The 12,832-nt window shown below is 39.0% G+C and overlaps 1 protein-coding gene across 4 annotated transcripts in view; it reads right to left on the reverse strand.

Moving 5' to 3' along the window:
* Positions 1 to 5,774: 5,774 nt before the first annotated feature.
* The window catches only part of LOC107564861 (nuclear receptor ROR-gamma-like), a 38,350-nt gene continuing 31,292 nt past the window's right edge, over positions 5,775 to 12,832 (reverse strand). For all 4 annotated transcript variants that reach the window (XM_016250037.1, XM_016250036.1, XM_016250035.1 and 1 more), the window contains 9 exons: positions 12,035 to 12,120; positions 11,741 to 11,882; positions 11,126 to 11,608; positions 10,200 to 10,321; positions 8,852 to 8,984; positions 8,542 to 8,649; positions 7,559 to 7,669; positions 7,359 to 7,468; positions 5,775 to 7,257 (listed from right to left, as the gene is read on the reverse strand). In XM_016250037.1, the coding sequence (XP_016105523.1) occupies positions 7,093 to 7,257; positions 7,359 to 7,468; positions 7,559 to 7,669; positions 8,542 to 8,649; positions 8,852 to 8,984; positions 10,200 to 10,321; positions 11,126 to 11,608; positions 11,741 to 11,882; positions 12,035 to 12,120 (1,460 nt within the window). In that variant the 3' untranslated portion in view covers positions 5,775 to 7,092. The remainder of the gene's footprint in view (positions 7,258 to 7,358; positions 7,469 to 7,558; positions 7,670 to 8,541; positions 8,650 to 8,851; positions 8,985 to 10,199; positions 10,322 to 11,125; positions 11,609 to 11,740; positions 11,883 to 12,034; positions 12,121 to 12,832) is intronic.

Genomic DNA, 12,832 nt, shown 5'->3' on the forward strand with positions numbered 1-12,832 from the left:
GGCTAAGGCTAAGGCTAATGACTAAGGCAAATGACTAGGGCTAAGGCTGATGGCTAAGGCTGATGGCTGATGGCTAAGGCTAAGGCTAAGGCAATGACAAGGGCTCCGTAAGGTAGCTATCTCTAGGAGAGTGATAAACGCTGAAACAATACTCGGCAGAGGGAAGGGATAAGAGTGAGTGTTATATAGTGAGGGAGTGATATGAAACAGCTGGGTGCAATCAGTGTAAACAGGTGTGTGCAATTCGTGCTGAGTGCAATCAGTAATGCATGATGGGAAATGTAGTCCGGGGTGATGTGCAACAGTGTGTAGTGCGAGAGTCAATGAAATGGAAAGTTCATGGACCGGATTCGTGACACCTGTAGACGTGAGGATGAGAACACACTTTTTCTGTAGCCATTTTCTAGTGATTTACATTGTTTGCACTCCAGCAACAGACTGCTACAAAACACTTGATTTTGGGGATCTATATTTATTTGTAGATCATTCGATATACAGTTTGGACAAATCAAGTCTTCAATCAACTCATTCAAACTTGTCATGCATTATTAGCCACTGCTGTGTAACTTGGATGTGACCTTCGGGGAAATTCCTATCATCATTCATCACATGCATCTTATGCTTCGATGCAATGCAAGTGTTTATTTTCTTGTTCTTGCAAACTAATACTTTTTTGCATGCACTTTCCTTAATTAATCGAGCTATAGATAGCTGCTTACGCCTTTTTAATTTTATTTTTTTTGATGCGTTATCATGGAATTTCTACGTTTTCCCCATCTTCACTGATGTCTGTGCATCTGTGAGCTAGCAGAGCGTGTCACGTGATGCATTTTGGCGAATCAGGCCATGGGAAATTGACTTCAGCCAATGAAATTTCGTCTCCTGGTTTAGATCAGCCTTTATTTTTTCCCTATTCTCGCTGTTTTCAAATGGGACCACAGAGATATTTCTGATTGAAAAATGCTAATTTCAGACAAAGTTAAGGCAAACTGACAGAGTTATGAGAACAAAATGCCTAAAAAAACATTTTATTGTGAACTTTTGTCATTTTTATAGTATCACTGTTAAAGAAGACATGTTATAGAAGCAAAATATACCAAAATCTGAAAATCCACCAGTATACACAAAAATAGATCTTTTTGCCTGCTGTGTCTCGCCTTAACCTGGCTTTAGTCTGTGTTGATCGTGATCTTGTTTCTGCTGTTGTAAAGTCTAGTCTTGCATTTCCTTTCCTTTTATTTGATACTTTTTGATATTACGGTTTGAAGAATCCAGTCAACTCATCCAGACCTCTGCCTTCACCCTCCTGTAACCACTCTCTCTCTCTCTCTCTCGCCATCACCATCACCATTCCCTGTTTCCTGGTGCTCTTTGGTGAGCTTGTCTGTCTCATTGCCCTTGGAATGTGTCTCTCAGCTATTCGCTCTGGAACTGGATTCGCTCTTTCCCAGACGCCTCCTGTTGGGCTGTCATTCACTTCCACGGACCTGGCTGGAATCTCTCCTGGTTACCCCCTCAGACACTGGCTTAACTATTACTTCCTGGGTTCATGTTTTTGAAACTCAACAAATCATTGTTATCCCTGCAACTGACTCCTCCTCTTTTACCACCCTGACAGTTTGATCTGGCCAGCATGGAATCAGCGGGATCCGGGCAGCCGTCGTCCAGCAGAGGTGCTGCTGGGTCAGCATCCCACACGACTCATGGTAACTTCCAGAAAGGTAGAGGTCATGTCATCTCAAGTTACTGAACTCACTAACCAGGTCAGGGAGTTGATGAGGGACCAGGACAGCCTTCGGTCTGCAGCTGCTGCCTCTGCTTCTGCTCCTGTTTTTGCCTGGCTAGCTTCAGAACTTAAGAGTGCCAACTCCGCCTCCTTATGATGGGGATTCTAAGGTATGTCACCCGTTCCTGTCCCAGTGTGCCATCATGTTTACCCTGCAACCCACCACCTTTGCTACCGAAGCAGCAAAAGTGGCATTCATTATTACCCAACTCACTGGGAGGGCCCAAGATTGGGGAACTATGGTCTGGGAGAAGCAAGCGCCTTACTGTCCCACATTTGAGCTGTTTCGTCAGGAGATGATCATGTAATTAATTACATAATTGACTGACAGTCCTAATATAGAGAGCTGAGTAGATTACTTACAAATTGTAGTCCGTTACGATTCCAAATTACTTGACAAAAATTGTAGTTAGTAACGTAATTCAGTACATTAGACCTACACATTTTAGGTAATATAATCAGACTAATTTTTGATTACTTTTAGATTACTTTTGACCTAACTCGTTTATCACATTGATTTAAATAGGGTAATCTTGTAACATATTGATATAAAAATACAAAGAGTGAGAAAATATATTCCATTCGTTGTAGTTAAAAACATGAAGTGCATTCAACATTACATTACGCCAAGTTTTTCCAAACTAGGCTTCACAAAAGAACTGGGTGTTCGTGAGTTTAAAGTGCCCCTATTCTGCCATTTTTAAGGTTCCTAATATTGTTTTGGGAGTCTCCTACAATAGGTTTACATGCATGCAAGGTTAAAAAATGCTTTCGTTTTCTCAAAATATGCATTTAATCTCACCTCATTTTCCAGCGATTCTCAAACGATTCGTTCAAAGCAGTTCTAAGATTCAGTCTCTCTAAACCCCTCCTTTCCTTGAGTCTACTCTGCTGAGATGTTCCTCACTGCAGAACACAAGTATAGGTCTCTGCAGGAAAGTAATGGGAGTTACCAGATCGGGGCGTTTTTAGACCATGCTTCCTGATTGGCTGACGTCATAGTGACGGTAGGTTTAGGGGTGGGGTTAGGTAAGGGGGATCATTTTGATTGCATGATTGAGAAACACCCTGCAGTTTGAAAACACCCACAAATTCAGAAACGCCCACTTTTGCTCTGCAGAGACCTCAATCTCGCAGAACACGCAAGATCCAGGGGGCGTGGTTGGATCCAGATCCAACTCCTCCCACCTTACATATACCTAAACCTACCCGTCTCCACCCCTAAACCTACTGATGTGGAGCCAACCACGCTCCCTGGATCTTGTGTTATGCAGTGAGGGGCTACTGACTCTGCTCTGATTGGTCAGATGGCCCAGTCTGTTGTGATTGGTCTACCGCATACAGCGCGTGTCAAAAACGATACACCCTCTGCAATAGTTCTGTATTTTAAACGCTCGATAGAAAATATAAACATCTGTTATTTCTCATACTTACAGGTTGTGATTCAGTGGAGCCAGCTGGTCCAAATAAACTACTGTACTGAGCCATCCTTCAAGAGCAAGCGTTTTGTGAATCCCACATTGAAGATTAGAGAAGCAGTCCTCAGTGATGGGAACGCAAAAAAATATTTGGGTTGTACTGCTGTGGTACAGTGAAAAAAATAATTCATGCAGCCTCCTCTTTTGGGAATGAAAATAAAACAAATTTAGTTTTACAGCGTAAAACTTCTTGACATGATGTGAACCACATGAACAAGGTACAGTGTTTGAGAGTGGGTCAACTTGTTCTCAGCCGGCCAATGAAGAACGTAAGCAGGCATTATGCAAAATTACCCCGTGATGTGTAGCCATAACGGAAGTGGGATTTGAATTACTGACGACTCGTTTAGGCTGTTCAGAGTCGGATGGCATAATAGGGGCACTATGAAAAGTTTATGATTAAAAAAAATTAAAATAAATTATTTTAAAATAATATCAGTCAAAATAAAACACTAAAAAATGAAATATTTTATTTGTTTACATGCATGTCATGTGACCATTAACCAACGTCAGAGAACCCTGAACATGCAAATGTGATAACTTATTAAAATATTTATTTTTAAATCTCTGGGGTACTTTAAGTAAATAGGCCTAGGTAAAAGAGGTTCAGATGACAAAAAAAGTTTGGGAATGCCTACATTACATGTAAATAATAAATAACGTGAATTTGTGCATTTTAATGTGTTTGAAAGACAGAAGCCTTCCAAAGCTATATACATGGTTAAATAACCTACTGAGTGATAATTCAAATAAAAATCAATGTGTTCATCAGCAGTTGATGCAATGTTGAAACACTTCTTAAACCTGAAATGATTTTTGTAAATCCAGTGGTCAAATGCTGTATAGCCACCTGACTAGTGACTGGTCTTCGTGTGAATGTCCACACAACTGGAATACTTTCTGAGTGTATATAAGCAGTAGGCTACTTTAGAAAGGATCATTAAAAGATGAAAAAGAGGAACTAGGGAGAATCAATAAATTATGAATAATTTATTGCTGGTGTGTGAATAATATGTAATCAATAAAAAAAGTGACTGTATGTAATTACTAGTATTTTAAAAAGTAATTTTGTACTATTTTAAAATGTAATCGTTTAAGAGACTCACTCACAACATTGTCAACATACTGGCTCAATAACAATTTCAACTGCAGAAAGATTCACTGAAAAATCCCATAGCTGTTGGACTAAACATTGGCTGCGTCTGCATCAAGACACAAATCCAATGTTTCTGTAACATCTTATATTTTTTGAAGTGCCTTTATCTCATTGCAGCATAGATATCCTTCACTGTCTATGCTATCACAATCCTGTGCACGCACACGGCAGTTGGTTGTAAAATTACAATGGTGACTGATGGGAGTGATTAAAGGGAGTAAATTAATTATGACTCAGTTTCTCCCAAGAAGTAAGCATTGTAGCTATTAAATATTTGCTTGGTTATGACAAATGCCGAGTTCACACTGCACGGTTTTCAAAGACGTCGCATCACTGTTGGTTTCACACTGAACGACTATCTGGGGTAGCATTCAGTTGTTGCTGTGTTCACACTGCACGATGGAACGACGACAGGAGGTTACACACTGCATGACTTTACAATAGGAAGAATCGCAGACAGCTCTGTCTGGTGCAGGGTTGCCAGGTTTTTGCTACAAAACCCGCCCAATTACTACTCAAAACTAGCCTGAAAATAGCCCAATTGCTTTCGAGGGGGTCCCCTAGTAAAAATTGCATTCCGGTGGTAAAATACACATTTTTTTGGCAGAGTTCTCCTGGTACAATTCACATTTCAGGGCCTAAATATCAGGTTATTGGGGTCGCTTCAACCTGCTGACATAAAAAACAACTGGCGGCAATCGCGGATTTGGCAACACTGATCTGCATACATTTCATATAACTCCTCCCCGAACTTCCCACTGCCCTGTATCTTGGTCTCTCATTGGCTGTAGGTCATCGCCGATGTGTTTTTCATTCAGAACTAATTTCACACAGCAGGATTGTGAAGAGTCAGATCGTGTCTTTGATAATACACACTGCGTGATTGTCACTCGCGTGAACGAGCACCGATTTGCCTCCGATTTCGGGCATTTGTCGGCGATTTCGCAAAACCTGTCGGCGAGTGAAAAATCGGGCTAAAATCGTGCAGTGTGAACTCGGCATAATGAGGCAGCAAAGATATAGATGGTCTTTCACTACGTTCTGTTCCCCTACTATCCCCTAGTCTGTTGTGAGGTCTTGTAGAGAGAATTTCACCCAGTTGTGTTTGCGTATGACAAAGCCTTTCTAGTCTGTTGTGATTTAGATGATCCTGTGTTTAAACCTAATAAAAACCAAATTAATTTGGTGTTCTTTTTTATGAGAAATGTTGAAACTTCTTGTGTTGGTGCAATTCTAACAAATAACATTGTTATGAGATCTATAAACATGGAAAAACATTTAGAAAGTGAGCAGTGAGGGCTGTATGACATATGTGTGAGTCAGACGAGTGAGTAAAATCTCGGAAAGAAACCGCTTTCAGACTTTGCTCACAATTCCGAGTCAGGAATGGGAAACAACTTAATATTTTTCCTGGATACAGCCCAACTCTTTACACTTTTCAGAAGTTTATTTGAGGTCTTTTCTGCAAAGAAACACAACAAGTATTTATGCTCCAAAACTGAAACAATAACAGGGTTTCATGAACTGTGTGAGCTATAAGTTAAAGCTGACACAAAATACAACATGGAACAGAAACTGTGCCAAAAATATAAACTAGAACATTTACGGAAAATTATGGAGACTTTTGATAAACACAGATTTATAAAGCACACATACTCCTTCAAATAAACATATGGACATTTGTTTATAGATTTCCACAAATTAAACTGTGCAATTAAGACAAAAAAGAATTGTTGTCAATCTAAGTGTCTACACAAGCATATTGAATAAGAGCATTATATTTTATTTCATAGACGTATTCTATAATTTTTTAGAACCTTGAGCATAAACAGTCAAATCTGCAAGTTTGATAATTATTTGAGTGAGTGAATCCAATAAAACAGAGAAAAATCCAAAAACACATCTTAAGATGGTCTGTTTGAAGGGAATGGTGATTTCAAGAACACAATCCATTGTGAAGCAACAGGTTCTTTTCAAATCCATGTGAAATGAATGAAAGATAAGCATTATAAGTGCCAAGACGAGCTTTAACGGGAGGGGAGTACAAAAAAAAAGCTGACACAAAAGGTGTCAAAATAGATAATCATACTTAAATTAATGCAATAATGTAATAGGCTATAAGCAGCAGAAGTCATTAAGCATTCATGTCTCTGTACCGCCTGAGAAATCAAGAGGGAGGACAGAAGGAGACTCTAATGTTGTAAATGAAGCTTGAAAATCCCCAGTTGCTAACTGATGCCGTTAGTTCAAAAATACCAGTTCCTTTTTTAACGATCTGCTGTTTGCTGATATCAAAACTGATCAGCTCTATAAATCACATAATAATGATCAGAGCTAAAGCTCTTTATACCAGCTAGGCTCATTGAAAACTTCAAAAACATTACAATACATCCTCAGACAAAAACAGGTTTAAGAATACTGAACAGCATTTGTAGTAATATTTTGCTTTTGGCCTACAGAATAGAATTCGCACAAAATATTGCATACTTCTGTTAATATTATTTTCTGTTCTTCTGAGAGTTACAAAAATATATTTAACTTCTTCAGCAGGTAGATAATATATTTAGATCTAGACCGCTTACACTATATGTAACTGTGGGTGTGTTTGTGTATTGTGTGCGATGTCATTTCATTTCTGCATCTGCAAATGAAATGTGTCTGTGTGTGTGTGTTCAATGAGTAGTCAGTGTCTGTATATCTGTGTCAGAGCCGAACAACTCTTTGTATAGAGGAGGGAAGAGGGAATGCACCGTGAGAGGGTAAAGCTGCCGGAACCATCGCAGTTTCTCAATATGCAGCGCACACAGAGACTTCAGCACCGGGACTCTTTGATACAGCTGGAAACACCCAAAAACACAACATTACCCGTTTAAAAAAATCATTCCAGCCAATACAATTCATTACTTTCTGTATTCAAATCCTTTTTAAAATCTTTTACCTTATGCAGTAGACTCTCCTGATTGTCTCTGTGCAGAATGTGACGTAGAGCAAGCTCCACATCTCTCCTTACTCTCTGCACTCGTTCTCTGTCTTCCAGACACGGTCGATCTACTCAAAATGTAGAGAAAGATGGAGAGATTACGCCCATTCTACCTTGATGTCAGGGTTTCTGCTGTAATGTGGTTTTGCTGCGCTCACCTGCATTGAGGAGGACCAGCGCAGTGAACACTGCTATCTGCTGTTCAGTCAGTCTCAGCGCACACAGATTGTGAGCAAAGTCAAATAGAGCAGCTATTAGATCACCGCATGCTGAAGAACAAACCCAAACATACAAAAACAGTTTGAACTACATTGCCATTAACCTTTGGAGGGTAATGACTGATAATAAATCACAATGTCAGTGAGTAATTATTCCTGTGCACTTGCATATGATATTAATGGAATAAAAGGCCACTTAAGTGTACTTAAATAATGTACACTTTCATGACTGTTTCTTAAGACACTTTACTACACTTTTAAAAAGTGCATTTTGTAATAATTTCAAATTAAACGATTTACTTACATTTTTAATTGTCTTTAGCTGTGCTTTAAAAAAGTTCACTTATTTTGATGTGTGACTAATTTACCAAAGGGTTTTAAAGTTAAAGTTAATATATTTCAAATGTACTAAATTGCACCTTCGTCGTCATTACAAATGTATTCATATTTTAAAAATATATTTAAATACATGACATAGTTTCAATAGAAATGACATTAAAGTATATTTTAGTTTACTATAAATCTTTTTAGCACATTCGGCAGTATACTTTAACCACATTTCAAAGAAAAATTTATTATGAAATTACACATAAAGAAGTACTTAATTCCTACTCATAAATCAGCACTTTGAAGTTATGCGAGTTACATTTAATATCAATTTAAACTACATATACTGTATAAATGTAACTACATTTTAATTTAAGTGCAATTTACATACAATTATTTTTCTGAAAACATTACATTCAGGTCACAATGAAGTATATTCTCTTAAAGTATATTATTTCCGTAGTAACTACTTCTTTTTCACAAGGGATAAGACAAATGTGGTAAACACAAGTTTTGAAAAATATGCTGACACAAATGCTCTTACACTGGAAGTCTATGGGGAGATCGCTGTAAACCAAATTATCCCTTTAACTCACCGAGGGATTTGAAAAGTTCTGTTCCTGCAAATTTGCAGTCAAAAAATACTGTGTTGTTTTCTGTGTTAAACATCCGACTCATCCGAACCAGAACCACTTCCATGGACCCTAATAAGACAGAAAGGCACACACAGAAAAAGGCAGAGAGGAGAGAGCGACATACCAAGAATTATAGAAAGAGAAATTAGGATGGAAGAGGAGAAGACAAAGCCAGAGAAGTGACAGGACAGAGAGAGATGAGAATGGAGTTATAAACCTTACCAGGCATTAATTGATAAACTAGTATGTTGTATGGACAGCTATATCTCACCACTCTTGAGGAGAGCAATTTGATCATTCTGACAAAGCTGACGGAATCCTGGGATACGTTTAGCAAATTCCACCACATACTGAACAGCATCGGTCAACCGCACTGCACAGTGCTGCCACATCTCATCCACCGACTACAGAGAGAGGAAGAGAGAGATAAAGAAAAGTGAGAAGGGAGAGAAACCTGAGACCGACTGAGTGGAGAGAATGTTTCTACTATATATTCAGATAACCATACAATACAAGTCAAAAGTTTGCAAACATTCTGAAATACTGGTATTAATATTTAAATGTGATGCATGTGATTCTCTAAATAAAACAACAAACACATAATACAATAGCAGGAATTTACAGGAATTCCGGACCATCTTTAAATCTTTAAAGGCTGTATGTGAGAGACCATACAGATGTGGATATGTTTTCATCTGTTCTGCAATTCGGCACTCCATGTTTTTACTCTTCTCTGATGGCAGTCAAAAGGTATTTTACATTCAAAACACTTTGTTTGTCAAGATTTTTTTTTTCTTTTTCGAAAAGACAATGCACTATAAGACAATAAAATCATCATAATAGACCAATGGCAGTTTAAATGTGTTTAACAGTCAGATAAAGTGAAAATGATGTGACATGTGGCCAAGTATGGTGACCCATACTCGGAATTAGTGCTCTGCATTTACCCATCCAAAGTGCACACACACAGCAGTGAACACACACAAACCGTGAACACACACCCGGAGCAGTGGGCAGCCATTTCCTGCCGGTACGAGACTCGAACCCACAACCTTTGGGTTATGAGTCCGACTCTCTAACCATTAGGCCACGACTTCCCTAACCAGATTGAAGTTTTCCACAAAATTTGCGCCGACGACTTGTTTCGATCAACCAAAAAGAACCTTGAACACTTTGTTTGACCAGATTTTGTTCGAAATTACATCACAAGTGAAAAAAATTGAATCTAATTGTTATGGACCAATGGCCGTTCGAAGGTGTTTGACAGTCAGCTTTAAGTTTTCCAGAAAGTTTGCACTGGCAAGCTGTTTTTGTTTGATATCACACTTATTAATTCGATTTAGCTTGAAGTATATCAGAGCCTTTACAATTAAAAAAAAGAAGAAAAAAAAGATAAAGTTAAAAAACTTTTTCTCAACTGTGAAATTATTTTGCACTTAGAAATAGTTTTGCACTTAGAAATGTATTTCTCATAATTGCAATTATTTTTGTGACTTTACATCTCACAATTGAGATGTTTAATTAATTAAATCACAAAGAGGAATGTGTGACTAATGCCTCTGTTTCACATGGTCATCAGTTATAGCTGTGCTAGTTACATAAGAGTAGAGGAGATGTACTTTGCTCTGGTAAGCGTGGATCTCCTCCCTGCTAAAAACCTTCCATCTGAGAGCCTGCAGCTCCTCCGGCCGATACTGAGTCGTCTCTCTGTGAGAACGTACGATACTTGCAGAGAGCTCCTCTGTCAAAAAAAAAGACACACGCACAAAGAGATACATGTTAATCCAAAAGCAAAACCACACTACTACAACACCACCACAATAGTTCAACTCCTAAAGGTGTGATCACATTAATCCACTTTATAAAGGCTGATTTATACTTCTGCGTCGGACCTACGCCGTAGCTTACGCATAGACGCACACCCCATACGCTGTAGCCTGACGTGCACCTCTCCAAAAATCTAACAGCGTGTCAATTCTACGCAGACCGCAAGCGCTGTGATTGGTCTGCAAGAACCCCTCCCTCCATATGTACGGGAGTTTTGTGTGTGTTTATGTGCACTTTAATATATTTTAATGTTACACCTTCTTATATAAAATAAAACAAAGCAAAGAACAAGTGTCTTATCATTTATTATACTACATAGCATTATACATCAGTAGTTGTCCACAACAAACAATGTTGATCTGCCGTGGTGCAGATTGAAAGAATGCCATCATCTCCTGTTCCGTTGTTGTCTCCTTTTTGTAGTTTTAAATAATGATTTAATATAGCCGTCACGGCTATAATGCTTCTCCGACGAGCCGCTTCTTCTTCGGCTTTTGCCGTAGTACTGCGGGTTACACCAGCAACATGCCCGTGGACATGATGACTAGCGGTTTGCATGTGTACTGCACGTTGACGCGGACAACGACGCAGAAGTATAAATGAAAACTGACGCATAGCCTACGGCGTAAAGGCTACGGCGTAGGTCCGACGCAGAAGTATAAATCAGCCTTAACACCACATAGCACACATGAATCTTTAAACTGCTTGTGGTTCTCACCTATGTGCAGAGATGTCGGGTAAGAAAAGAACGAGCTCTCAGGGTCAAAAGGACGAAACCCCATTTCACTGCCGCTCATGTTCAGAATAGCCTCTGGTGTAGACCTTGTGTTGTGGTGTAGACTTCCTTCAGTGTTGAATTTCTCACCTCTCCCAGCTGACAAGCTGTTGCTCTCACCTCTCCTGTGGGAGCCCCTGTAGGCCAGACTCTGAGCCTGGGCCTCGCCTATGCGACACTCCAGGTATGGATGCACCTCTGGAGGGCAGCCTTGCAGTTCAGGCTCTACAGAGTAAGGGTAAGCTGGAGGTAGAGGTGGGATGAGATGAGGTGACTGTTCTCTGGGCTCTTTGCCAGTACGGTAGGCTGAGAGAGGCTGGGGCTCTTGGACTGAGTTGGCCTGAAGACGCTGCTGCTGCCGATGTCTCTCGACTTCTGCAAATAGCGAGTCTCTCTGACGCTTAGACATACGACCAAACTTCACCGCTGAGGGAGACGAGAAAACATTACTACAGTTATGAGGCTGCATAAAATTTTGATTGAATTAAATACTGCTTTAATGCACAAACTGAGTATCACAATTGTGCTTTCCAAAAATCATCCATCCATCCTTCTTACCGTCGCGGCTCATTCCCTGAGTGACACATTTTTTGAGGCGGCAGCTCTGGCAGCGGTTACGGCTGGCACGGTCAATGGGGCAGTTGCTCTGTCTGGAGCACGAGTACTGCACGCTGGAGGACTGACTTCTGCGGAAGAAGCCCTTTTGGGAAAGAGAGAGAGAGGCAGATGGGGTTTAGAACAATTACGTGTGATGTGCTAAGGAAGCAGGGCATCCTGTTTGTGAATCCCTTACATCCAGCCTAAATTATGACTGTTTGACATTAGTGAAGTATTTTTTCCCCTTTTTCTTACCTTGCAGCCCTCACAAGTGATAACTCCATAATGAACCCCTGATGACTTATCTCCACAGATCTTACATGGGATCACCTCAATCTGAGCTATAGACACAAACAGAACAATAACAACACAAACATTAAAGCCCTGATCATGTGCTTTACCACAAATGTGTTGAGATTTCACAGTTGTTTGAAATATTACGCAATGCTATTTATCAGATTAAAATTCTAGCCAGCAGAGGGCAGTACAGCCCAGAAAAAAAACAATTATTATTACAGCTACATTACAGTTTTCATTATCGTATAGTATATACATTATAGTTTTTTAAGGTAGTTTTATTTTTAACTTTTTTAAATATATATTTTTATTGATGAATACTTTTATTCAGCAAGGATGCATTAAATTGATCAAAAGGGCCCGTAAAGACATCTATAATGTTACAAAAGATTTCTATTTCAAATAAATGCTGTTATGTTGAACTTTCTATTCATCTATTCAAGAATACTGAAAAAAATAAGCAGCACAAATGTTTTTAACATACACTGATAATGAGAAGAAATGTTTCTTGAGCACCAAATCAGCATATTACAATGATTTCTGAAGGATCATGTGACACTGAAGACTGGAGTAATGGCTGCTTTAAAACTATATTAAAATAAAAGACAGTTGTAACTGTAATCATATTTCTCAATATAGCTGTTTTTACTGTATTTTGATCAAATAAATGTAGACTTGGTAAACATGGGTAACAAAAACACTAAAAATTGTGTGTGTATATATATATATATATATATATATATATATACGATAGTA

The sequence above is a fragment of the Sinocyclocheilus grahami genome, unplaced genomic scaffold (assembly GCF_001515645.1).
Source record: "Sinocyclocheilus grahami isolate Dianchi unplaced genomic scaffold, SAMN03320097.WGS_v1.1 scaffold967.1, whole genome shotgun sequence".
NCBI classification, from domain to species: domain Eukaryota; kingdom Metazoa; phylum Chordata; class Actinopteri; order Cypriniformes; family Cyprinidae; genus Sinocyclocheilus; species Sinocyclocheilus grahami.